General features: G+C 45.2%; 1 protein-coding gene across 1 annotated transcript; it reads left to right on the forward strand.

Moving 5' to 3' along the window:
* On the forward strand, window positions 1-27,403 carry FBP1 (fructose-bisphosphatase 1). Its single transcript, XM_079706080.1, has 7 exons — window positions 1-300; window positions 10,470-10,632; window positions 13,939-14,031; window positions 20,297-20,437; window positions 23,385-23,522; window positions 25,263-25,382; window positions 26,960-27,403. The coding sequence occupies exons 1-7, from the start codon at window positions 131-133 to the stop codon at window positions 27,149-27,151; spliced, it is 1,017 nt and encodes a 338-aa protein (XP_079562206.1). The 5' UTR covers window positions 1-130; the 3' UTR covers window positions 27,152-27,403.
* Window positions 27,404-27,586: the final 183 nt, after the last annotated feature.

Genomic DNA, 27,586 nt, shown 5'->3' on the forward strand with positions numbered 1-27,586 from the left:
CACCCCGCTGGGACCGGGCCCACTCCGAGCGGTGCTGATCCTCGGAGGCCGTCGGTCTGCGCTCCAGCCGCGTCCCACCGCGTCCCGCCGCCTGCACCTGACGCCCAGCGCTCAGCAGCACGGCCACAGCATGACGGACAAGGCGGCCTTCGACACCAATATCGTCACCCTGACCCGCTTCGTCATGGAGGAGGGCAGGAAGGCCCGCGGCACGGGCGAGATGACCCAACTGCTCAACTCGCTCTGCACCGCGGTCAAAGCCATCTCCACCGCTGTGCGCAAGGCGGGCATCGCGCACCTGTGAGTCAGGCCTCTGTACCCCCGGACCCCTCACCTTGTCCGCGTCCTCTCTCTCTGGCAGGGGATCTGCCGAGCAGTCCGATGTCTGATCCTCTGCCCCTGCTGTCAGTCTCTCTGTCTGACATCTGGGACTCTCTCACCCTCTCCCTCCCTCCCTCCCCCTCTCTCTGCCCCTCTGCCGAAGCTCAAGCGGCACTCAAGCCTAGTTCCGCCTTCCATTAAGCTTCCCACCTGGGGGCCTGTCTCACAGTCCACAGCTGCATCCATCCTGCAGCCTGCTCCCCTGGGCTGAGCAGCCTGCCTTAGCACCCCTCTGGCTTCCTCCTGATGAAATTGGCTGGCCAGGTGGGTACCAGGCCTGACTGCCATACCCATCCTAGCCTCAAACAGGAAAGTGCTGGCCCAGGTGCCTTCCTTTCCCTTTCTTTTCTTTGACCTCCTTCACTCCCTTTGGAATTGGGGTCCCAAGTCAGGTTTCTAATTCAGTATCTCCTTGACCCTAGACAAGTCCTGTTAGGAGCAGTGGGTGGAACCCCCACTAGGAGGAGGCCCTCTGTCCAGAGCTTTCAGGGGCGGCAGTGCTGGTGTGCACAGGGCTGCAGGAGGTCTGGAGTGGGGCTTGAGATGCTGTATTTCTAAGACGTTCTTCTGTGGTAGGTGGTGCTGAGACTGCTGGTCCGCAGATCACATTGTGTTTAGCAAAGCAATCACAGGACATGGGGAATCAGAGAGTACCTTCTTGTGTGGCTTGTTGTAAGTAACACAAGCGCCCTTTGGTTTATTCTGGTGTGCACGAGCATTTTATGTTTCGACTGGTCCTCAGGATAGCTGAAGGGTGCCTGGGTTTTCAGATTGCCCACACTCCTTCCTAATATTTCCCACTCTTAGGAACACCTTAAACATTGTGCACCGTGCTCTTAGCTGATCTGAAAAAGTATAACCCCTGGAACCTAGTTTCCTTTTCTGGTCAGCTCTTTGCCTTTGGTCCCACAGTATGGCTTGGTAGAGCTAACTCTTTTTAAAAAAATTTTTATTTTATATTGGAGTATAGTTGATTAACAATGTTGTAATAGTTTCAGGTGTACAGCAAAGTGAGTCAGTTATACATATACATGTATCTATTCTTTTTCAAATTCTTTTCCCATTTAGGTTATTACAGAGTATTGAGCAGAGTTCCCTGTGCTGTACAATAGGTCCTTGTTGGCTATCTATTTTAAATATAGCAGTGTGTACGTGTCAATCCCAAACTCCCAATCTATCCGAGCTAACTGTTAAGGAAGGAGTGTATCATCACATTTATTTTCAGATGTCAAGCAGGGATGGCCCTTGCTGGGAGAAGGATTGGGACAGCACGTTAGGAAGGTGGTGATTCCATTACTATTTCACCTATGGTCCCTCTTAATACATTTCTAAGGAGACTGTGCTTTAGGAAACACACTCAATTAAAATCTTACTTCAAATTTAATTTACAGTAAGTAAAAGTGTCCTAATAGCTTTACCTGCCTTTGAAAACCAGGGGGCTTCTTCAAAAAGAGTGCTTGTCATTTCTTGTATTATTTAAAAATGTGTCAGCACCTTTCACAACCCCAAAGAGACTCAGAAACAAAAGATCTGCTTTGAGGTACATCTTTCCCACCTTTTAAGTAATGTCAGATAGTGGGACCTTAGGTAGTGGGATTTTGATAGTGGGACCTGGACAAAGGGTGCTAATGTAGACTATATAAGTTATGTATATTTTACACTAGGTACCTGTAAATACCAGGTTAAAAAATATTGTTGTTGCTGTAATTATAAATTCCTTAATAAGTTGCACTCAACAAACATTCAAACCACTCAGAAGAACACAACGGGAAAAGTGAAACACACCACTACCCATTCCCTGGGGTATCCACTATTCATAATTTACTGGTTATTTTACGAGATACTTCTTTTTTTTTAATGTCTTTTTTAAAAATTGGAGTATAGTTGATTTACAATGTTGTGTTAGTTTTTGGGTGTACAGCAAAGTGAGTCAGTTATACTAGATACTTCTTTATATTAATATAAATTTATACCTGGATACATATTTCCATATGACTCTTTGTAAATAGCAAACAAAATGGAACACACTTAACATATTCTTCTGCAGTTTGCTGTCATTATTCAACAATATATATATTCAACATCCTTCAATGTTAGGACATGTAAATCCACCTCCTCCTTTTTAATTGCTGCATTGTGTTCCACTGCATGGACATATCATGAGCTATTTGGCATTTCCCATATGTTTGGGCATGCCACTGGTCTTTGACTATTTCAGACAGCATTGTACCTGTGAAATGGGTGTTGATGCATGGCCATGTGGGTGGCTGACAGAGGAGGACTAGAACCTGGACATTAAGTACTCCTGTGGGAAATTAAGTTTGACTGTCTCAGTATCACATGTAGTTGAGCAGGGGGCAATAAGACAAGATCTTAACCTAAGCCTCCAGATTACACTCATGACTTCGATAGCCTGGATGAAAAGGCCAGCATGCCTGCAAATAACTTGTTAGTGCTGTTGACTTGCCCTAGAAAGGCATCTAGCCAGAGGAACAAGATGATTGCCGATTGCAGGAACCTTGCGGAACCAGTTTATGGAGCTCAGCCATGACTCCTCCTCAGGGACAGGTCAGGAGTTTAAACATAGAGCCTGGAGAGCTCTCTCTCTCTCTCTCTTTCTGTCTCTTTAGTTCTAGAAGAGACTGAGAGATGAGAATGATACAGAGCTTATGCTGTAGGGAAAATATTACAAGTATAGAATTATAAAACAATGGAGATCTGAAAGATACTTTCCTAGAGGTATCAAAAATATGTGGATGCAGAGGACTGTGGAGTATCAAGATAGGCATTTGCAATGGTCAGGAAAAGATGGTCATAGGCTTGATGGCTGGAGAGCATTTTAGGCTGGGCTATCGTGAGGAAATGTACAAAGTAGGAAGATGTTTCTGGAAAAGTTGCTCATTCAGTTTGACTGAAGCCTGGACTACTTCAAGTAATGTAGTGGTGGGGCATTTGCGGATGTTAAATTGTGGGTGCATTGGGGGAACATCAAATGGCAGGGGTGAATACTTTATATTTGGGGGGATAAGCAAAGGGGAGAGGTACAGGTTTTTGAGTGGGGCAGTGGAATGAATGGAGATTCATCCGGGGCAGGTATGGCTGGAAGTATAGAGTTAAAAGAGAGAAAGCTAAGACATGTGGAACACCAACTGAAGAGGGGAGAGGTGAGGAAAGCAGCATTCAGAGCTAGGGGATTAGAGGGGAGGAGGGGGAGGACCTGGGAGAAGTCTGGGTGGGGATGGGGGAGAAGGACAGCAAGGGAGCTTCTCAAAGAACCCTGAGAGCAGGGCTGTGCCATTAACAACAAAAACAAAAACAAACAAAAACGAAAAAACACCTCCCCCCAAAACCCAGAATTCCAAAGGAGGAGCTGAGTGTTAGAGGCTGGAGAAGGGTAGGAAGATGGTGCCGACATTTTGGTGATGTGGAACTTGAGGTGTTAGAGGGCCATACAGCTGGAGATGTTGCCCAGGCTGCAGTCTGGAATTTGGGTGTGAAGAGCTGACTAAAGATTAGGCCACTGGATTTTGGCACATTCACCCTCAGGCAAGAGGAAGAGGAGAAGAAAATTAGGACCCGGTTTAGCAGAACAGGAACATGCAAGGCTTTAAGAGCACTTTTTTTTTTTTGCGGTATGCGGGCCTCTCACTGTTGTGGCCTCTCCCGTTGCAGAGCACAGGCTACAGACGTGCAGGCTCAGCGGCCATGGCTCACGGGCCCAGCCGCTCCGCGGCATGTGGGATCTTCCCGGACCGGGGCACGAACCCGTGTCCCCTGCATCGGCAGGTGGACTCTCAACCCCTGCGCCACTAGGGAAGCCCTAAGAGCACATTTTGGTGAGAGGTGGAGCTGGGCTCAAATTCCTGCCTCTGCTATTTAACTTCTGTGAGGATTTAGGCAATTGGCGTAACATCTCTGAGCCTCAGCTTCCCCACCTGTAAGATGGAGACAACTGTTTTTTTAATCCTCAAAGAGTTGTATGTGGAGGAACTGAGTTCATTAAATTGATACTGTCATCATTGTTTTCCTAGGTTGAAGCATTTTGTTTCTAGAAAACAGATAGCTCTATATTCTGCTTTTCATTCCTTAGTAGTTGCCCACATGCATTTCAACAGGGACATATTCCAGGCTAGAATATTATATATTAGGTGACTTTGCTCCCTCAGATTGGTCACCAGAAACTTCCCATCATGCTCACGTGACATCAGGAAAACTTTCTTGTAAATATGATGTCACTTCTGTTGTTTGGTGGAAGAAAATAATAAATAACTTTAGTTTTAATTTTGGAATTACAGGTCAGTTAACACATACTTGAGCTTATCTTCAAGTTTGCAGAGTTTACAATCTTAAACTTCTGGAAATTTTATCATATGTAGCTTATATTTCTTGAATTATCATCTCCATATTACCAAAAAGGAATTGTAACTTCCTTTCCACACCAAAAGCATAGCCAGCCACATACCATCCTATTTGCTCATTTTGGGCTGGCATGAACTCAAGCCAGCGTTGGGGTTTGTGGCCTTTGAAGCTGTTCTGGTTGACACCTCTTCTTCAATGTATAGTCGTCTCTAGGTAACCACCAGGGATTGGTTCCAGAACACCCAGGAGATACCAAAATCCGTGAATGCTTAAGTCCTTTAGGTAAAATGGCTGAGTACAGTCCGCCCTGCATGATCTCGGATTCAACTAACTACGGGTGGAAATTCGCAGATGCAGAACCCAGGATACGGAGGGTGGCCTGTATTTCTCATCTGACCTTTGGATGTTCTGGGCTGGGTGAATGGTTGGCCATTTACTTCAGAATCAATCAATAACAAGTCATGAGTTATTTGACTTCACTTCGACTTCAGTGATAAGGATTAAATAATAATCTGCCTCCCTTTTTCTTCTAAAAATGAGCTCCTCCACTTGGCTCTCGTGCATGCTGTCTAAAGGGCGGCCTGCTTTACACTGCCATGCTGACATCAGAAGGAAAAGGTCTAGTTAGTTAGCAAATCAAGGAAGTCATCGAAAGTTCTTCCCTAAGTGTGGCCCTGGCTCTGGTCCTTGTGTCTAGGGATCTGCTTCAGAAATGTTAAAGGAGCCTTTCCCCTGACCATCATTAATTGCAGACTTTATGGCTGTGAAATGGCTGTAGAAACCGTATGCAAATTTGAAAAACCATGCTAATATTTAGTCCAAATATCTAAGCATTTAAAAATACTGGCCAAATTAACCTATCCTTCTAAAGAGTTTCCCATCATATGAATTAAAATGACTTAACAGTTGTTTCAAATTTTCAGTGAGGTTTTTATAGGAAGCCTAAAAGGAGATATTACAATACTCGCCCTGTGGTGTGGCCAAAAAAAAAAAAAAAAAAAAGAAGAGATATTACAGACAGCAGCTTCTCAAATTGATTTTTCTCCCCAAACTCCAGAAAGAAATTCTGTGACTCTGGGGGCTGAAAAACAAACAGTCACAGGGGCATAAACCCTGACAGCATAGACCACAGGATGCTGTGCTGCCCTGAACAACTTGGGCTGCAGGGCCAACTAATATGAATAAAATTGAAGGGACATATCATAAGCATCTCAAAAGAAATAATATTCCCAGGGAGACTTCAGTCAAAGGTGAACTTTGAGCACTTTCTTTTCTTGTCAGTTAGTTACCTGTGACACTGTTCTGCATTGCCTGTCTTCCCAGAAGCTGCCTGAAAAACTGATTTAGAAGTCATTTCCCCTCCCCTTCATCAACCAACCTGTACAACCAACCTGTGGGCTCCATTAAGAACAATGATGGCTGCCATTGGCCGCTATGAATCAGGTGCATCACGTGGGTTAGCCCTCACCCTTACAAAGCCTGGAAACAATCAGGGAGCCGAGACAACTTGATGGAAGTCATATAATCAGTAAGAGGAAAGGCAGAATTTGAACCCAGGTCCCTGGTGCTGTGTTCTTGTCAGGACCCACCTTGCTTCTCAGCATGGTTGTATTACTGCTGCGGGGAGTTAGGGATGGAAGAGAATGATACCATTTCTTGTTCACTACCTTGGTGCCAGTCTCTGTTCTAAGCCCTTGACCTATGTCAACTCATTTACTCCCCCTCTCTACATACTATGACATAGATACACTAAATTCCCATTTTACCAAAGATCAGAGAAGCTAAGAGATTTGCACAGGGTTGGTTAACACGTGGCAGAGCTGGGATTTGAACCCCCAGGGTCTAGAGTCCCAGCCCATGGAGGAAAGCACCTGATGATGCTGCCTTTCCCCACTGCTCCTGCGCGTGGCCATCGGGTTATACAGTAAAGGCTCTTCTTCTATCCTTTGGGGTCTTTGATGGAATGATGACTGATCAGAATGCAGAACAGTATCGTTTCTAAGGGATTTTCTGAAAACTTATGAAGAAAATAAACTCTATGTGCTCTTCAGCTAATTAGTTCCTTGAGGATTTTCTTCTGTCAAAGTTGTAGAAGCCTTTCCTGCTTCCGGCTTTTCATTGATCCATGGAATGTGTTCCCTCGGGGGTCTTGCTTCCCTTCTGGGGGCCCCTCCTGAGGCATCTTGGGAGAAGCCTGACTGAGCGTTTGCCTAGTCCTGACTCATCATCCCTGGGCCGGATGACACAGGGCTGTGTGAGAAACTCCTCGTGTCATGGCTAACTTCCCGTGCTAAGGTGCAACGTACAGAATCTGAGGTGATTGGGTATAGACTCAGATATTGTCACTATTGACATGGCAAGCTGGGAATTCATTCTCCTGAATCCTGTTTCTACCTTAGAATCACTTTCCTGGGCCTTCTCGAAGACTTTCCCAACACAAGGTCTCACCAAGGGAAACCCTCCCAGAAGATGACCTAGAAGAGTTATAAAGTGCCTGAATTTTGAATTTGAGGGTCCCAGAATCATCTATCTCCATGTTTTTTATGCTTCTCAAGCAACTGGAGGATAGATGGGGAAAGGTCCTTCTGGTTAGAACAGAGGAGGGACCCTCCATGGGAGTAAAGAGGAGGAAGGAGGGGTGACCACCTAACCAGGCAGGGAGGCGGAGCCATCCAGTGGCCTGCATGGTGTGGCCATGAAGATGGCCATTTCAGTTCTGGTGTGGTGAGTGTCCCCTACAGTGTTCACCCTGCAGCTGTTATACGGCCCCTCCTGACTCCCCGTGGACAGGTGGTGCCACTCTCTGTGACCCAAGGGCAGGATCCACCTCAGAATCTTGGAACGGCAGTGAGGAACCTGGCTGGTGGTCTTGGCTGGACAATCCAGCTGCCCTGATGCTGACGGTAACCTCTTGTAGCCCACAGCATGGAAAAAAGACTTTGAGGTTTAAAAAGTTACTTATATAAATGTGCACAGAGTAACTCCTCCCATTTGGAAATATGTGAAAAACAAACTCCCTGTTCCTTTGGATAAATTACTGACCCAGAGCTGTTCTTTGGAATCATTTCTGGCTGGCTTATTTGGGCTCTTTTAGGGCTTTGTTATAGCCTCATTTTTGTTTGAAAAACATTCAAAGTATCCTTCAGCTGGAACTGCTCCTTTGCAGTGAGACCTTCCTTGACCATCTAAACCCCTTGCCCTGCCATCCCCCAGCATCTTTTTTCATTTTATTAGAGCACCTGTCACTATCCAACATTATCTTATTCATTCAAAAGCACTTGTTTCTTGTTTGCCTCACTCACTAGAATATAAGCTCCATGAGGGCAGGGATCTCATCCATCTTGCTCAGCACTGTAACCCCAGCACTCAGCACAGTGGGGACAATAGATATTTGTGGAATAAATGATCACTCACACAGGCCTCTAGGAAGCTTTTGAGTAAGAGGAACTGAGGCCTGACTGTTCTTCACCTATCTCGCTGAGCCAGATACCCAGAACAAAGTGTAAAGTAGGCTTTTCCCATGCCTGCCTCAGTGCCTTGTCCACCTGTCCCAGCCTCCCAGGCCTCCCTGGAACTGTCCCTATAGGCCGGTCCCTCTGGGGACTGTGCCAGTGGCTTCCTCCACACTCCAAGGTGTGGAATGACCTTGAAGTCTACCGCTCCTATACTTATTCCTTCAGGCTTGGGTTTCTCTTCTCTTCAGCGGATGCTTTTCAGCAAGTATTGCTAGAGGGCCTACTGTGTGCTGGAAGTTGGGCCACAGTGGGGGAAAACATACCCTCTGTCCTCATCCTCATGGAAGTACAAATTAAACAACCATGCCAACATGAAGATGATGAAGCCTGGGGGATCTTGAGAGCCCCCTCCCCTCCCACAGTATTGCAGATCCCTAATGAGTGCTCCCTTTAGCGAGCAAACAAGGGACTTAGCATGAGGCGTGAAGGGCTGTGCTAAACGCTTTTGTGTATGTGTGATAAGTGTATAATCCTCCAACAGCCCCATGAAGCATCATTACCCTCCATGGTAAAAGGAGGACTCAGAGAGAGCAGGGGACTTGCAGAGCTGAGGGCTGAGCCAGGTCTCTGCCATGAAGCCCATGTTCTTTTCCTTCAGCGTTATTCACCCTCCTGAAATTAGTAGTGACTTTAATGGTGGAAGTGTCAGGCTAGGAAGGAGAGCCAGCTGGTGCCAGCAGGGCCATTGAGGAAGATGTAGGCCATTGAGTTGTTGACCCCTGCCAAGCCCTAGTTCCATCCAGAATTTGGCTGCCTTCTTTCTTCATCAGTGTCGGCCTCACAATTGAAATGAGAAAGAGACTATGTGGAAAGAGAAGCGAAAACCCAGCTGCAAGTCTGATAGATCCCTTGGTCTTCTACTCATGAAATAGGAGTGACATGATGAAAAGAAGTGGGAGGAGGGCTGGAGGGACAAGACGCTGTTTTCCAGGTGGGCGAGGGAACGATGCTGAAAGAGGCAACACTGGAGAATGGGCTTGATGATAACTGGAGTTACCTCCTGGAGCGTCAGGCCAGGCGAACCGTTTGGGTTCAGACAGTTTCTGATGTTGGCTCAGTTTTGTCCAGCAAGAGACGTGCAAGTTATGTTTAGGGAAAATGCATTTTCAGGAGTTGAGCTGTGAATGCCATGACAATCAGTCCCCAGGCAAGTGCTCCCAGCAATCTCAGCCAAGGGTGCCATGGTACCCCTTCTCTCCCATTCTCAGCTGTTTGGTGGTATCTTCAATGCTCCTATTCTTTCCCTTCCCACATCCAGTCTCTTATCTTGGTCAGTGCATCCTTTTTCTAAAACATTTCCCCTCCTTTCAGTGTTGTTCCTACTCAACCCCAGGCTATGACAACCCTCCTCTTCCTTCATTCTAACAAACTAGGCTCCATTTTGGACCAGCCACTTGGATTCTGGAAGCTCCACAATTACTGACTTGCAGATACCTTGAAAATAAAGTAAGGACTGCAGACCTCCCAATCCCTTCAGCCCCTAGGACTCCTGCCAGAAGCAGTGAGGTGCCACTAGGAGAGGCCTGGCTTGGAAGTCAAAGTGAGCTTCTTACCTCTGCTCTGCTGCTCCAGTTTAGAGAAGCCCATTGGTGTCTTGGAGTGAGCATCCTCCTCTATAAAATGGGGTAGTGGGATCTGTCAATATTTCTTTTCTTTTAGGGTCTCATCAGCTATAAAACCATAGATCCCTTGGCTTAGTTTCCCTCTCAGGCTCCTTCCCACCCAGAAGGTTTCTTTGCTTGCTGTGTCTGTCAACTGATTCATTATGCATTAGCTCATGCATTTGGGAGTGAAAATTGGTTCTTGGGGCAGGTGAAAAAAAACCAATCTTTTTGGGTGTGAAATATATGTACATACAGTGCATAAACAGATACACACTATATCTGCAATATTAAAATTTCATGGGGGAGTGTGTTAGGGAAAAAAAACCTCCTTAGGGGCCATAATGAAAAAAAAGCTTGAGAAACATCGATTTAACCACAAAGGTGTGCTGGGTACAATGATAGGCACTGGACAGGTGAATGACAATATCTCCTTCCCTCCAGGAGCCAATCCAGATGGATGACCATCTTTCTCATTCTACTTCTCCCAAACCATGTGTCTTCTTTCCTTTCTTCTAAATCTTACCAAATGCCCTCTTTGAGTGAGTTTATAGATGCATTGACATAGTCTGGTGGTCATGGCTTATATTTTTGTATCTTTTCTTCCCTGTAGCTATGGAATTGCTGGCTCTACCAACGTGACGGGTGATCAAGTGAAGAAGCTGGATGTCCTCTCCAATGACCTGGTTATTAATGTGTTAAAGTCATCTTTTGCTACCTGTGTTCTTGTGTCAGAAGAAGATAAACACGCCATAATAGTAGAACCTGAGAAAAGGGTGGGTCTGCTCATATACTACTGAGGATTTTAATGTAATCATTTTTCTTTCTGGCTTCATAAATGACTCCACTTGTTCAGCCAAGCTGGATTCCTAAGACACAACCTAGATCCCTCCTGAACCATCAGTCATCATTTCACAGATTCCACTTCACTGCCATATCTCAAACTGTCCTCTCCTATCTACACTTCCACCACAGTCCATGCCGTTATCATCTCTCCTGCATGCTCATACATGGGAGAGACTCAAATATACTCATACTCATCTCCACTTCTAACTTTTTATTGTCATGTTCAAGCCTCTTCAAAGTCTGGCTCTGTTAACTACGTCCTTCCATCCACCCAATTCCCAACCTTCATAACCAACCTTCCTGCCAATCTAAGCTGTTCATATCAGTGATTCATGCACTGGAATCCATTGGAATCCTATTAATCTTGTTACCAAACTCAGGACTCAGGATGCTCAAGAATCCAATACTGAGAGACAAGTGTTGGGTAAAAGGAAAGATAGCCTTATTGAGGAAGCCAGCAAACCTGGGGAGAAGGTAGACTCACGTCCCAAAGAACAAACTCCCTGTGCCGACCTGGGGGCAAGAGTTTTTAAAGGGGAATTTCAGGGGTGTATAAGCAGAGGGAGGGGGCTACATGCAGAACAGCACAGTTAGCTCTGATAATCATCTTGAAATTGGCCATGTGGTGGTCTGATCAGTGTCATCTTGATTGTTTTAAGTACAGCTAATCTTCAACTGACTCCTGGGTCAGTTTGTTCCCATCTCCTTGAGGCCAGTTCTTAAAAAGAACTGTGTAAGATGGAGGAGCTTTTGTCATTTCTAGTCTGGTCATCATGTAGTTAACTTCTCCCACCTGTGGGGGATTCAGTATCTGCAAAACAGCTTAAAGGGTATGGCTCAGAATATTATCTATACCCCATGAGGAGGAACTAAAAGTTCCTGAGTTTGTTTAATGACTAAACTATTATTATTTTGTCTATTTGATTGTTTGCCTTTGTTTTTTCATTTTCTCACTTCTCTGGTTAAACTTATTCTTTGGCTAAAGTTTTCCTACAGACAAGAGGCAGGCAGAGGACATCGGGGTGGGGGGAATCTGTCTTAAGAAAGCCCTGTAAGGTCCTGCTCAGTTATGGTCTGATTGCTTCTTGAGGGTAGAGAATGAATTATATTCTTCTCTGTATCCCAGCCTCTAGCACAACATTGTAGGGGATCAACAATAAATTATTGTTGAAAAAGTGAATGAAAGAGTATATCCAGCTTTCACTGAACAACAAAAATCATGTAATAATAATAACAACAACAAAAAAAACCCGGGGCTTCCCTGGTGGCGCAGTGGTTGAGAGTCCGCCTGCCGGTGCAGGGGACACAGGTTCGTGCCCCGGTCTGGGAGGATCCCACATGCCGTGGAGCGGCTGGGCCCGTGAGCCATGGCCGCTGAGCCTGCGCGTCCGGAGCCTGTGCTCCACAACGGGAGAGGCCACAGCGGTGGGAGGACTGTGTACCGAAAAAAAAAACAAACCCATTTGAGGTGGGTTACTATCTTTCCCTGTTTGAGATGAACTGGGGACATGAAGGAGTAGGATGAGAAAAAAATCAATCAGAAGATGAATTTAAAGAGACTGCCTGATATCCAGTCTCACCTTTGTAAGAGGGATGGGGAGCCACATCTGATTAACTTGTTTTACATCGTTCTTAAAATACACTACGTGTCAGATTCAAAGCTCTTGTTGTTCTCTGCTGGGCTTCTGAAGGTACTCGGCAGTTTTAGCCATGTGGACTGAATTTGTTGTTTAGTATTCTCTATTGGTCTGACTAACTTCTCTGACTACAGTGTGCCTTCGTGGTAAGCATGTTCCTGTTTTCCTGATGACAGTTTCTCCTGTGTCAACCAAGGTGATTTGTTAAGAGCAAGAGGTTAGGGAATCAAAGAATTGCCTTAATTTGATGCAGAAATTTAAAAACCACCTCTTTTTTTTTTTTGCGGTACGCGGGCCTCTCACTGTTGTGGCCTCTCCCGTTGCGGAGCACAGACTCTGGATGCGCAGGCTCAGCGGCCATGGCTCACGGGCCCAGCCACTCCGCGGCATGTGGGACCTTCCCGGACCAGGGCACGAACCCGTGTCCCCTGCATCGGCAGGCGGACTCTCAACCACTGCGCCACCAGGGAAGCCCCAAAACCACCTCTTAAAGTGACTAATTTGGAGGTGGAAAATCTCCAGTGGTGTGCTGGTAAACTGGCTCTCTATTAGAAAAAAACCCCTCTGATTTGTAGCACTTGCCACTTTCAACTGTGCAAGTGGTCCCCCAGAGTTGATTTTAAGCTACCGATATGACATCACTGAAAACAGACTTGGGAAGAGATGTGCACCATTGGCCCTTGAGAGCTGACTCCAGCCAGCTCCCACATACCCCTGAAAATCCTGTCCAAAGAATGAGTCTTTAGTAGTCCTACAACAGCTGAGGGTTATTTCCTTTGGGAATTACAGTAGGGATATGGTTGAGAACTCTGTGCACTGTAACCCCAAGCGTCATCTATAAGAACTGCATGAAAATATTCTTAGAGATCTTAATGTTGTCTTTGCTTCACCTAAGATATTATGTTTTGCCCTTATGAATAAAGTTTTGTTTCTCTTCTTCCTTTGACTGCCAGGAAACTCAAAGCAAAATTATGATTCATTCAAATCAATGATATAGGAAATTATTACTTAATTATCTGTATTCCTCACCTTCATCTATATCTATGCCTCCTATTCTAAGTTGTGTTTTCTCTGCCTAATGATCTTTTGATATATATTTGTTGTTATTTTCACTCTGTATACCACCTCATACCTTCCCTGACAGAGTATAAATAAGACACATTTCTTGAATTTTCACCTAGATTCCCTCTTTTAACCCCTTAGCGTATACTCTTTATTTCGTTACAATGTGTTCTTTTTTTTTTTTTTTTTTTTTTCTTTTTTGGCTGCATTGGGTCTTTGTTGCTGTGCGCAGGCTTTCTCTAGTTGCAGCGAGCAGTGGCTGCTCTTTGTTGCAGTGCACAAGCTTCTCACTGCGGTGGCTTTGCTTGTTGTGGAGCATGGGCTCTAGGTGTGCGGGCTTCAGTAGTTGGAGCATGCAGGCTCAGTAGTTGTGGCGCACGGGCTTAGTTGCTCCATGGCATGTGGGATCTTCCCGGACCGGGGATCAAACCCATGTCCTCTGCATTGGCAGGCGGATTCTTAACCACTGTTCCACAAGGGAAATCCCAATGTGTTAATTTTAAATGTAAAGTTGTGTTTTCTTTTTTTTTTGCTCAGGGTAAATATGTGGTCTGTTTTGATCCTCTTGATGGATCTTCCAACATCGACTGCCTTGTATCCATTGGAACCATCTTTGGCATCTACAGAAAGGTAAAATGTAATGGATCAAGCTCCTGGTTTGGGACCAAAAGGAGAGTTAAGGTTGAACATCCAGTCCTGTTTCACTATTGGTGGCACAGCCAGAATGTACATCATGAAACCTTGTGAGGCTTGAATTAGGTTTATATGTCAAGTTCTGGCTTTTTCCAGCCTTAACTGCATAGTGAAAATCTATTAGGTTGTTAAAAGAAAATGTAGTAAAAGGTGGGTGGGAAGAGAAAGATATTTCACTCTTTTAACTGCACCTTGCTTTCTTTTGTGACAGAAAATAAAATTAAAAACAAAAGAGACAGTGTAGGGTAGCTGCAATGATGTAACTATGTGAACTGAGAATTGTGAGAGTGTGACAACAATAGAGAGTACTTATATCAAAATTGTCCTTTAAATCCTCTAAATCAGGGGTCTGCAAACTATGGTCTCCCTGGGCCAAATCCAGCCCATTGCCTGATTGTTATGGCCTGTGAGCAAAAAATAACTCTCTTGAATTTTTGAATGGCTAAAAAGAAAATCTAAAGAATAATATTTCATGACCCATGACATTTATATGAAATTTAATTTTCACTGTCCATAAAGTTTTAATGCCATATGGTCAGCTCACTTGTTTACTATGTTGCCTTTGGCTGATTTTGCACTGCTCAGGCAGGGTTAAGTGATTTTGATAAAGACTGTGTGACAGTAGAGCCTAGAATATTTACTATCTGTTGGTTTATGGAAAGAGTTTGCTGACTCTGCTATAAATTATAGAAAGCACACTGGTACAGTGTGGGGATCCAGGCTCCTGCCCTGGGTCTTTTCTACTTGGGTGACCTGAGCAGGTAACTCTACCTCAAAAGTCTCTCTTCCCTTCTCTTACTTTAAGTGTGTGTGTGTGTTTGGGGGTGGAGGGGGGCGGTTTGGTGGAAGTGCATTCAAATATATACAAGTGAAAAATAGAATGAATAGCCATGGGCTCATCATAAAAAATGATGAAATCTAAAATATGTCATCTTGGCTTCAGCCTTCTTGTTTATTTTAGAAATAAAACCTCACAGGTGCCTTTGAGGCTGAGCCCTTTCCTTCATCTTAATGGACGAGGTGGCTAGTTCAGCCAACCTCTGAGGTTTCCTATTCTGGGATACAGAGGCCATAACTTAAGAAGTGAGACCGCAATTTGTGCTTTGTTTTTCAAAGTGACTTGTTGTCTACTATTGCACATAATCTCCTTTCAAACATGGGAAGTAGGACCACCATGGGACAGTTCTCTTTCCTCACTGAAATGTATCTTGCGTTTGTCTTGGCTGGGAGGCAGATCAATTTGAGTAACTGAAAGGTCTAATACTCATACCAGAAAGACAAAGGCAGTAATTAATCTGTTTTCCAAGTCACACCATGAAACATCCCATTTTTGTTATAGACATGGAGGCATGTAATTTTACCTGCAAGTTATCAGATCTATGTAGTATAGCTAGAGAACTTTGCAGCAAAAATTCTTCATGTAGAGGAAGACTTCTGGTAATGACTCAACCAAAGCTAAAGCAGCACTAATGTTTGCCAGCCCCAGTTTCCACCTTAACCCCCCAAATAAAGACTCTTTTTAAGGAAAAAAAACCTAGAAAACTGACACTGGCTATCAACTAAAAAAAAAATCAAAACAGCCTGCAACAGGGCTTCCCTGGTGGCGCAGTGGTTGAGAGTCCGCCTGCCGATGCAGGGGACACGGGTTCGTGCCCTGGCCTGGGAAGATCCCACATGCCGCGGAGCGGCTGGGCCTGTGAGCCATGGCCGCTGAGCCTGCGCGTCCGGAGCCTGTGCTCCGCAATGGGAGAGGCCACAACAGTGAGAGGCCCGCGTACCGAAAAAAAAAAAAACAGCCTGCAACAGCAACTCGAATTACAAATGCTAGAACAACTCAACAGTGAGTCTCCACACTCTTCTCAATAAACCTGAAGTGACTCTCTTAAAAGACCGAAAGAGGTGTGATGAGTGTCACATTCCCTTTAAGTCACTTCAGTTTTCAAAAGCCTTATTGATTGTTTGAGGATTTATGGGGCATAAATATTGACCGTCTGATGCTTTAAAGGAGACCTTTCCTGCTTTCTGTAGCGCTGAATCTGGGCTGGAGTTCAACTCTCTGGTGCACCCGCTCAGTGGCATAACATTAGTTGGTAACTGGAACTCGGAAACAGTGATCTGGTCTTGCCCACATGGTGCCTGGAAATAGGCTCCAAAGGGATCTCTTAGGGCCTGTGGTCCAGTGTTTCTACGAAGTTCCTGCCACAGCACCTCCGGAAGGGTCACCCCGCCTCTGGCTGGAGACATTCAGAAAAGGTAGAATTCTAGAGTGTTTGTCCAAATATTGGGTCAAAATCTGTCTCCCTGTTGCTCATATGGCCTTTTGGAGCATCAGAAAATAAGACTCTTTTACATGCTTGGAAATGGCTTTTTTGCCCTCCCCTCCCCTTCTTTTAAATCTTCTTTAAGTTGAATATCTTTCATGTGAGATGGTTTTTCGACCTCCCTAGTGTGGTCATCCTCTATTGGATACCATTCTAATTTTCAACACCCTTTAAAAATATCCAGTCCCCACGACTAAAAGCAGAGTTTCAAAAGTGCTCTAGCAGCTACAGAATCCAATTCACTTCCCTTAACTGGGCACAGGGAGATGTAATAGCCATATGGAATGTGGTTTCCTGACATTGATGCTTACTAGCTCTGTGGGACCTTGGGCAAGGTAACCTCTTGTTTCCGTATCCATAAAGGGGAGATACTGAAAATTAAGCATAACAGCAATGAAAATAGTGCCTGGCACATAAGAAGTGCTCTATAAATGGTAGCTATTAATATTACTTGTCTTGTTTTTTGTATTAAGATTCAACAGAGAGTATCACAACTCAAACTAGCTTGAGGAAGGAAAGGAGGGAGGGAGGGAGGAAAGAAAGGAGGGAGGAAAGGAAAGGAAAATTATTGGTTCATGTAACTAGAAAGTCCAGTGGGTAGTACAGCTGCATTCAAGGACTCAGACGACATAAACAGGACACACTTCCTCTCCATCTCTATTGCTCCCTCCTCTCTGGTGGCAAAATGGCTCCCAGTAGGTCTGGGCCCACATCCAATCCTTCAGCAACTCAAACAGAAGATGCAAACCTCTTTTCCAACAATTCCAACAAGAATATCATCTCATTGGCCCTGATTGTCTTGACTTAGGTCATGTGTCCATCTCTCAACCAATCACTATGGCCTGAGGCATGCAGTGATCTGATTGGCCAGACCAGGCTCATGTGCTCACTCCTGGAGCTGAGGGCCAGGGGGGTAGTATTTTGAGGAAGGTTAAGGTGCAATTATCAGCAGAAGGGTGATGGGTGCTGGCCAGGCAAAATCAATGGATGTTCACTGCAGATTATAAACGCCTTGAGAACAGGGACCTTCTCTTATGTATTTTTTTGTCTGCTAGGCAGCCTGGTACAATAGTAAGTGAACAATATTGGCTGAGTTACTGGAGACTCTGCCATATGCCCTATGAGACCTTCTAGGGAGGGTTTGGCTGCCGCTCTGAGGGAAGACTATCTGATGATATGACAGCCCTACCCCACTTCTGCCTGACTTTCTCCTCCACAACCTCAAGTCTCCAGAATCCATGGTGTCTTTCGTACTCTATATGGAGTGATGTGGATTAAAACACCTACAGCAGGTGGTGGCCTGGGATAAGGAAAGGTAGGGTCCAGAGGCTTTTTAATTTTGTCAAGGGCTTTATGCACATTGGTCCATGAGCATCCACATGAGACTGTAATGGATTCCCTTGGAACAAAGGCATTCATTGCTGAGGGTTTGGAGGAGGGAATTCATGCATTAGAAAGGGGGTCGGGGTAGAAAAGTATTCCTCCAAATTAATGACTAGATGGAATTATTTTGTCTTTCTTTTGAGTATATGGATCATAGATAATGTTATCATTTCTTATTCCATGCAAGGAAGTTGAAGGCTGAGATTATTTGGTGACAGTGTTTCAGTGAAAGGCTCTGCATCCTTGTGCCACAGACAGACATGGGTGGTTCTGGATGAGGTGAATCTCTGGGGGACTTTTCTTGGTGGAGAACTGACTACTCCAAGCCTAGGGGCTTCCAGTCAACTTACTTATTTACATGTTGTCTTTGTCTTATTTTGTGCTGCACTTTCAGGGTTAAGTAGTTATGACAGACGAAGCGGTTAGAGCCTGACTGTTTTCCTCCCACTATGTCACTGGCTTTGAAGGAAGCTGGTTCCTTTTTCAAGGTTGTACACTGGCAACATTTGGAGTTTGAGAAACAACTCAGATTTGTGATACTGTGTTTAGTCTGTGTTTAGCTGCACTGCACTACCCTGTGAATACAAACCAAACTAAATTAAATAACTTGACACAGCCCAACCAGCCAAGCAAGCAACCAACCACCTAGATGAAAACTATTAAACACAAAGATTGGAGACAAAGGGAAAAAAAAGAGAGAAATGGCTTTTGTGACATTTCCTTTTTTTTTTTTCTCATTTTTTTTCATATTTTATTTTATTTATTCATTCATTTTTATTGCGGTACGTGGGCCTCTCACTGCTGTGGCCTCTCCCGTTGCGGAGCACAGGCTCCGGACGCACAGGCTCAGCGGCCATGGCTCATGGGCCCAGCCGCTCCGCGGCAAGTGGGATCTTCCCGGATCAGGTCACGAACCCGTGTCCCCTGCATCATCAGGCGGACTCTCAACCACTGCGCCACCAGGAAAGCCCTGTGACATTTCCTTTTACAAGAGTAGTTCTTAAGCTTCAGTGCAAGAGTCAGCTATGGTGCCTGGTAAAATACAGATTCCCAGGGCCCACCTTAGAAAGTCTGACTTAGTAAGTCAAGGCTGCAGCCCCAGAATTGCATTTTAAATAAGCATCTCAAGTGATTCTGATGTACGTGGTCTCTGGACCACACTTTCAAAAGTTATAGGAAGAAATTACCAGGAGTGTATTTCTTTTTTTAAATGTTTATTTATTTATTTATTTAGGCTGCACTGGGTCTTAGTTGTGACACGTGAGATCTTTAGCTGCGGCATGCGGACTATTAATTGCAGCATGCGAACTCTTAGTTGCGGTATGCAAACTCTTAGTTGTGGCATGCATGAGGGATCTAGTTCCCTGACCAGGGGTCTAACCCAGACCTCCTGCATTGGGAGCATGGAGTCTTACCCACTGGACCACCAGGGAAGTCCCATACCAGGAATGTTTTTGCTGAGATGACCTCCATCTCTGGTATCATGATATAGATAGATGCCCTTACTTATTCTCAGCCCCTGGAATCTGTGGCTGGGGAAGGAATAAATGAAATTGGCAGAAACTGCCCATTTTCACTTCTGTTTAAATTCAAGTAGAGAATATTCAAGCTGAAAGATTTGTTTGAGGCTGTTTTGAGAACCATAGGAGCCAATTGTCAGGTGTTAAGAAGGTAATCATCAGTTAGTAATCATTGATTAGGAGCCATGCCCTTAAGTTTTTCCTTTCCTTAGTATTAGAGAACAAATTGAGTCACACGACCCAGTGGGCTGTGTTTTTAATAAAAAACAAAGAAAAGATTAGAGTACATGTCATGTTCTAAATGTAAGTATTGTTTTATTAAATTTTTGTAGTTGTGTGTGCGGGTGCATGTGTGTTGGTACTGGTTTGTGATGCAAAATGTATTTTTTTTACTGTGGGTCATGGTCAGAAAAAGGGAAAGCATTTGCCCTACACTGTAACAACTCTGGAGAGAGATTCTCAGTTGCTGTATTTCTGAGAATTTCTTTGATGTGTGAGTATGGACCACACTGCTCACTGGAGTATGTGCTGCAACAGGCAGGAGCTCATGAAATTGATTTCCTTACCAGACCTGAAGCCCTGCAGCCCAGTTTTAATTTGTTTAAATAAAGATAGAGTAGGCAGGGGAAAGACACTGATGACTGTAATAAGATTAAATTAGTAGGAGCTGGCAAGGAGGCATGCTCTTTTTTTGAGAGTGATAATGGAGAGATGAGGGAATATCAAATTAGTAAAATTGAAGGAGGACCCTGATTGGAAAGAAGGATCCAGATGCAGGAAGTTTGGGGTTTGGTGGGAAGGCCGCTGTGGTAATATAATCAGGATATTACTGATGTGAGGAGGAAGGCCTCTCTGGGAAGATGCCCTATTTCATTACGAGAGCACCTTGATAATGCATCTTGCTAATGGATGAACTGTAAAAAAGAACCACAAAACAGAACACAACAAAAACGTGTTTTGTTTTCTTTCTTGTCCTAGATTTCAACTGATGACCCTTCTGAGAAGGATGCTCTGCAGCCCGGCCGGAACCTGGTGGCTGCTGGCTATGCACTCTATGGCAGTGCCACCATGTTGGTCCTGGCCATGGCGAATGGAGTCAACTGCTTCATGCTGGACCCGGTGAGAGACCCCAGGGGAAGCTGGGTGCTTTGCTGGTGGCTGTGAGTGAGTGTTTAGTGTGTGTGTGGAGGGGGCGGGGAGAGGCAGTACCTAGAGGTGGAAGATGAGGCCCATGAAGGGGCAGAGATGATGGGTTGGGGAAGGGGGGAAGGGAGATGGAGGGACCATCATGAGAAGATTATCGAGGTGAGAAATGGTGTCTGTCCAGAGCATAAGGAGTCTTTCTTCCACGATGAATTCTTTAGAGTGGACATTACTCAGCTGACTCAGATGCCCACTGGGCTGAGCAGGCCACACAGATGAGTGGAGTGTGCTGGGAAAGGATGGTCAGGGTGGTGGCAGGGCAGTGGTGGGGCATTTGGGAACTGGGGAGGTCTGGCAGTTGCTGCTCCTTGGGAATAGCAGCTCAGTCTTGCCAAGGCTTCCAATGTTTCAAGAAACACTGGATTTTTAGAAAATGTAATGTTTCTGGATGTGTAAAACACTGTGCTAGCCAACTAAAACACGTTTGTGGACCAGATGGGGCCTGTAGATGGTCTGTTTGCCACCCACGCTATCCATTACTAGCTTATTTTCCTGAGGTGAATGGGTGTCCCGGCTGAAGCAGTGGACCACCTCATTTCTTCAAAATTAGCTCCGAAATTCATTTGATGTGCACGTGCACGCAAACCTTCAGTGAACCCTTGTGGTTTTGAAAGGCTTTGACGAACTCAAGGAAATGAAAATAAAGAAGGAAATGAAGATAATTCCTCAGTCTGTCCAACTTATAGAGAAAAACACCCTTGGGAGTTCCCTGGTGGTCCAGTGGTTAGGACTCGGCGCTTTCACTGCTGGGGCCCAGGTTCAGTCCCTGACAAGGCTAAGATCCCACAAGCCACGTGGTTCGGCCAGAAAACAAAAAACGAAACAAATTCCTCATGGAGAGGAGCCCAAGGTGCCATGAAAAATATTCATTAACAATTTTTTAATTTGTGGATAATTTCTTCCACATGTGTATTAATTGGAGTTCTTTATTCTGTTAGATGACAGTATCGACAGAGCAGATAAATTGAGCAAAGAAATCTCTTTACATAGTTGGCATAACTAAACCCACCATTGAAATGGACTCCATAGAATCATCTTCCGTAGGTCGGCACATTCATTGTGCATTTGGTCCAGTGTCCCGAGGGAAAAAGAATTGAGGTTATAAATACCTTTCAGTTTTAGAAATGTCCTCAGATGACATTAATGAAACTACTGATTTGGTGCTTTTTGCTGACAAACCGAACACCAGGTACAATCAGCTGCTAGAATCCTGTGAGGGGCCGGTTGCTGGTGGTGGGGCCTTGAGGTTTGTGGGTGGCGGGTGGGATAAATCAGAATGTAGGCTGCCTTTGTCACCCGCACGCTTGCACAACTGGACTTTGCCTCCTTGGAAGCACCCGTGCTTAATAAATCAACAAGGGTAGGGAAACAGCACAAGTGTAAGCCTCCAAAGGAGGTGATTTCAGGGTAAAGTAGTGGCAGAACCCGAGCGAAGTTCACTCTGAACCCAGGGTACAGTTTCCGAAATCACTGATGTTTTGGATTTATCCTCTCAGCAGGCGTTTACCGCTTCCCCAGACATTCTTCTGGTAACTTCTCTGTTACCTTTCAGTTGATGGATGTGTAGAAAACATGAAACCTCTTCTTATTTCCAGATTGCAGACCTTGTGTCCAGGAGTAAGTTTCTGTGTGTTTGATAGTCTTTTGCCCTCCTCACACTTAATGGCCAGTGTTTGGAGGCTGCGCTACCCCCTGCTGGCTGACCTCCCAGATCTGATGAATGCCTGCAGGGTGGGGGTCAACTTAGTGCTTTCTTTTCATTTTGGCTGACAGTGTCCGCTAAGAAGACCACAACAGCTTTATTTGCATTTCTAGATGGCTTTAAGGTTTGAAAAGCTTTTCAGTCTCTTTCTCACATACAAGAGACTAACCTCCTTCACAGCTAGGATGCTCTGGTCAGGTACCAGGGTGGGGTGCCTGCAAAGCATGGCTTCATGAGCACCTGTTGTGTGATGGCTTCATTTTCCAGACTTTTACCAAAAAATCATAGAAGAAAAAAAGAAAAGAATCACTCACAATGATACCTTTCAGTGACCACTGTTAGTTCTAGTCTCTTTTCTTCCCCTGCCCTCCTTTCTCCCTCCCCCACTTCCTCTCTACTTCCAACATGCTCCATATTGGCAGGAACCAAGCTTTGCTACGGGAATAAGTGGCTGGGGAGAGATGTGTCCAAGGTGGGACCTCCCTTCTTAACTCTGTCTCCATGGAGCAACCTCCCTCCCCAGATGAGCGGAGCCTCAATCACTCTCTTATCAGGGACGTGTAGGAGCCCCAAACAGTCCTCAGTCCAGAGCTATAGGAGTTATGTGACACCTTACTCCAAAGTCCGAATCTCCTTTGAAGAACCTAAGCCTTAAAGTCATCAGCTTAGCACTGGGACTTTGTGGGAGGCTGAGTTCTGAGAAGCACTCTGTAGATCAGTGAGCAAAGGCACCGGAAGCTATATATGCTGTGAATCGAAACTCACGGTGCTCGGGTAAAATGACATCAACATAGAAACGAAAAAATGGAAAGCTAAGAGCAGCCATGAACACTTTGGTGTAACTCAGCTGCCCATCTCTTCTGATATCCTACCTCCTGTCTGCACCAAATTTTTTTTTTTTTTCCAAAGGCATGGGTGTCCCAGGCCAAGGAGAAACTCCCTTGCTGGTAATCATTTCACAATGTTACAAATATTGAATCATTATGTTGTACACCTGAGAGTAACCTAATGCCATGTCAATTATACCTCAGTTGAAAAAACAAAAAAATAAACACCAAGGTCTTTGTGCTGAAGGACACACGTGACCTCAGGCCTCACGCCATCCCCTCCCACAGGCCTGAAGGAGATGTCACGGCTCCACCTTTCCTTCCTGTTTCACAGGCCATTGGAGAGTTCATTTTGGTGGACAGGGATGTGAAGATCAAAAAGAAAGGGAGCATCTACAGCCTCAATGAGGGCTACAGCAAGGACTTCCACCCTGCTGTCACGGAGTATGTCCAGAGGAAGAAGTTCCCCCCAGTAAGTGAGGGCTGCGGGGTCGGGGTTGGGGGAGGGCCCCTGAGTTATCTGTTGATTCATGGTCTACCCTGGAGAGAAAGGCAGCAGGGACAGAAGCGGGTGGATTCCACTGTGCTGGGGACTGGAACCCCTGCCCTGAGATAGCAACCCCGTTGCCACTTTCTCTTGGCAGAAGAAAATCAGGACTGTGAAGTCCGCCAGATGAATGAAGTCATGGCAGTAAAACATGCTTCACTGCTGGGGTCCCTGATCCCAGTTGGTACGAAACATGGTTCTTGCACCCCAGGCCCCAGCCCTGTGGCATCTGAAGGATTTCTATCAGTCATCTCTAGACTGAGAGCATCCATCATGGCATCTCTCTAAAGAGGCTACAAATCACTGAACATGAAGAGAAGAAATGGCTGTTTGTAGAGACGGTTCTATGTAGGAACATCCAATCCTGTCCTACTCTTGTTACTGAAAGCTCAGCCTCTCTGTACACACCGGTGCCGAATCAAATCTCGGAGACAGAGTTTTGGGTGAAGTAGAGAAGGATAGCTTTATTGCTTTGCCAGGCAAAGGGGGACACACTGGGCTCCTGCCCTCGAAAACTATGTGTCCCAGGGACTTCCCTGGTTGTCCAGCGGGTAAGACTCTGCACTTCCAATGCAGGGGGCCCGGGTTCAATCCCTGGTTAGGGAACTAGATCCCGCACGCCACAGTGAAGATCCTGCATGTCGCAACTAAGAGCCGGCATGGCTAGAATAAATAAATCTTTTAAAAAAAGTTTTATTAAAAAAAGAAAGAAAACGAAGAAAGAAAACTATATGTCCCACCCTGGGAGGATTTGATGAGTGTTATATAACAGTGGTTCGAGGCTGGGGTCTCTGACAAGATTAGGGGTGGTTCGAGGCTGGGGTCTCTGACAAGATTAGGGTGTGAGCAGGGCCTGCCCGCCTTAATCTTGTCTCAGGTGGTTTCCTAATCTTGAGCTTCTCTGGTCCCTTTAATCTTGCCTCAGGTGGTTTCTTGTCCCGTTCCTCCCTTGATTAGCAACTGTTTAAATCTGCCCTTTGGAACTCAGGGAAGGTCATGGAGGCTGGAGTCTTGCCTACAAGAAATGGGGGACAAAGGGGCCTCCATGCCTGGGAGCCCCACCGGGCCTCACTCAGTTTCACTCTTGCTTAATGCCATTGAAGGCTGCTGTGTTCTGAGGAAGAAGCCCAGATGTTGTTAGTTTGGCATTCAGGGCCCTCCAAGGTGGCCCCAGTCTCTCTCTCCAGCCTCATTATCTCTCCTTCCACCTTTCCCTAGAGATCCCTTCCTGCCCCCAGCTGCACCAGGCTCCTCCCAGGGCCCAAGGCAGACTGCATGTGCTTCTCTAGTTGCCCCACCTTTGGCTGGGCAGTTCCTGCTCCTGCAGAGATGAAAACCCCACCCTTGCCCCCTCTCCTTAGCTCTGCAAAATCTTTCTTCTCCTTTGGGGTCCTGCTAAATGCCTGCCCCACCCCAGAGCCTGAATCCACCACACCCTCCTTAGGGCCTCCTCAGGTAATTTGAGTTATTATAAGATGTAAGAGGCTGTCTCCATTATTCCATTTTCTGCTGCTTGGGGACAGAATTTTCATCACATTTCCTAGCACAGCCCCAAACACACACCTTGATGGTGCTCTGTTTGACTGTTGAATCAAATAAGCATAGAGGACATGAAGAGAGCTCTCTCTTCTGTAACCCTAACTATTGCTGGTCTTAACCTTGTAGGACAACTCAGCCCCCTACGGTGCCAGGTACGTGGGCTCCATGGTGGCTGATGTTCACCGCACCCTGGTCTATGGAGGAATCTTTTTGTACCCAGCTAACAAGAAAAGCCCCAACGGAAAGGTAAATAAATCCCCTGAAGAGTGGTTGAGAAGCAGTGGATTTCATCTGCAGCCTGGGGGATTGGACTGAGGAAGAAAGAAAGGTCATGGTAGCTGTTATGCTCTGCAGTAGGGTGCCAAGGATGTCTGTGGCATATTCTTTTCTAGATTAAAGGCTGTCCTGGTTAAAGCCAGGCGATATCAGCTAAAAATGATCTCTTGAGAACCCTTCCATTGCTAAAGATAAGTAATGATGCTATGGTCAGAGGGTACTAAAAGTACTTCCTGCTTCCAGTGGATACAAATGGTTTGGCTTGGGCAAAATGAATGCCATTCATAAAATGAAATGAAACAGTCCAGCCTCATTACCAAGGCAGCAAATCACATATGCATCCCAAACAGGTTTTCTTTGATTGTTTTCAAAAGGCATAAAATTGAAATGACTAGTGAGCTGACATTTGCTGCTTAGAAAATGCTACCTTTCTAGGGAAGGAGAGCATCTCTGGGGACACCTAGAGCTTTCAGGTAAGCTGTAACTGATGCATTGGTCTCATGCCCACAACCTTCTTACAAGCCATGGGGTGGGCTGTGCTTGTCACGCTGGAGAAGGGACACCCACTTTTCTTCGACACAGAGGGACAGTGTGTTTCCTTCTCAAGTATTGTCCCTTTGTTTTTCCCAAAGGACAGACAGGTTTTTCTTATTTTATTTTATTTTTAATGTGAGAGAAGGAATAGGAATAATCCCCATACTTAGAAATGGATGTATTTCAGATATGCTCAGATCTCTGTTTATGGCATGTGGCGTCCAGTTCACTGAAAACATTAAAACACCCACTCTTACCATAGTCACCTACCTCGGGCATCCCAACCTATGTGATTAGCCTGCTTTATAGCGCTTTTCTCTAATGCCTCAAAAAATTGTTCCTTAACACAAATATTGAGGTTCCTCCTTTTTCTTTTTTTTTCAGTTTTGAAAATCTGACCCTGACACCTGTACGGAAATAGAGTCAGGAAACACCTGCAAAAAGCTGTCTACTCAGTAGGCAGACTGCATGAAAATGCATACAATAAAAAAGTTAATATTTAAAAGTAAACGCCAAGATGTATAACATACTAAATCCCAACCCTCAAGCCTTAGGAGAATTGTAAAAGGAATGTGTACAGAGTTGCAAACAATATTATACTGTTTGGAGGAGCCAGTCTGCTTTCCAGATGTCTGCAGCCAGACACTACCATGGACTTTTAAATGCTTATAGAATAGGCAAAGCTCCATCCAAAACACACACAGAATCACTCATTAGGTCCAGTTTCCGTGCTATAAAGAGAAGGGAAACATCGGTTCTGCCAAAATGTCATTCGGTCCTGAGCCCAGGTGGTCTGCCTCACATTTGCATCAGGCAATCTATTGCTGGTTCTTGATGGATGGCTTAATTTAACCAAATGGTTAAATTAACCATTCAGTCTTAGATACAACCTTGTGATGGAAAGTAAGGGAAAGTATCAGTTCATTTGATCAGCTCTGCACTATTTTTCTATGAAACAGATCTCTTTTCTGTGTAATCTATTCTGTTCTGAGAATGCTGCTCTTGTTTTCCAGTTGAGACTATTGTATGAATGTAACCCCATGGCCTATGTCATGGAGAAGGCAGGAGGATTGGCTACCACGGGGAAGGAAGCTGTATTGGATATTGTTCCCACTGACATCCACCAGAGGGCGCCAATCATCTTGGGGTCTCCTGAAGACGTGACTGAGTTCCTGGAGCTATATAAGAAGCACGCTGCCAAATGAAGCGCTGGCCTTGCCCACACCAAATAGAATTGCCTTTTATCTGGACCTTTGATCTCACAGGGTGCTACCCCATTGTGACTGTGCATCAGATATTCCTAGACACAGAAATAAAAAGTATGGATATTTTCACCATCAAATGCTGTGTAATGCCTTATGCTGCCTAACCAAAATGCTATCTCAAAATGCCACAGATGGTCACGATATGTTTTGAGTGGATAGAGGAGAAATAAACATATTCTTCCTTTTTCTAAAAAAAAAAAGTCTTCATTGCGTTGTGCCAAATAACAGTAATAATAATAACAGCTAATGCCTATAACATTAGATAATTCATTTAATCTTCATAACAACCTTAGGAATTGGGCACTGTGAATAACCCATTTTGCAGTTGATGAAATGGAGGACCGAGAGGTGAGGTCATCTGCCCAAGGTCACCAG

This window comes from Hyperoodon ampullatus (genome assembly GCF_949752795.1).
Source record: "Hyperoodon ampullatus genome assembly, chromosome: 6".
NCBI classification, from domain to species: Eukaryota; Metazoa; Chordata; class Mammalia; order Artiodactyla; family Ziphiidae; genus Hyperoodon; species Hyperoodon ampullatus.

Coding starts and splice junctions, on each gene's coding strand:
- FBP1 (XM_079706080.1), top strand. CDS start 131: ATGACGGACAAGGCGGCCTTCGACACCAATATCGTCACCCTGACCCGC. Junction 14,032..20,296: donor TCTTTGGCATCTACAGAAAG/GTAAAATGTAAT, acceptor TTCTTGTCCTAG/ATTTCAACTGATGACCCTTC. Junction 25,383..26,959: donor AGAAAAGCCCCAACGGAAAG/GTAAATAAATCC, acceptor CTTGTTTTCCAG/TTGAGACTATTGTATGAATG.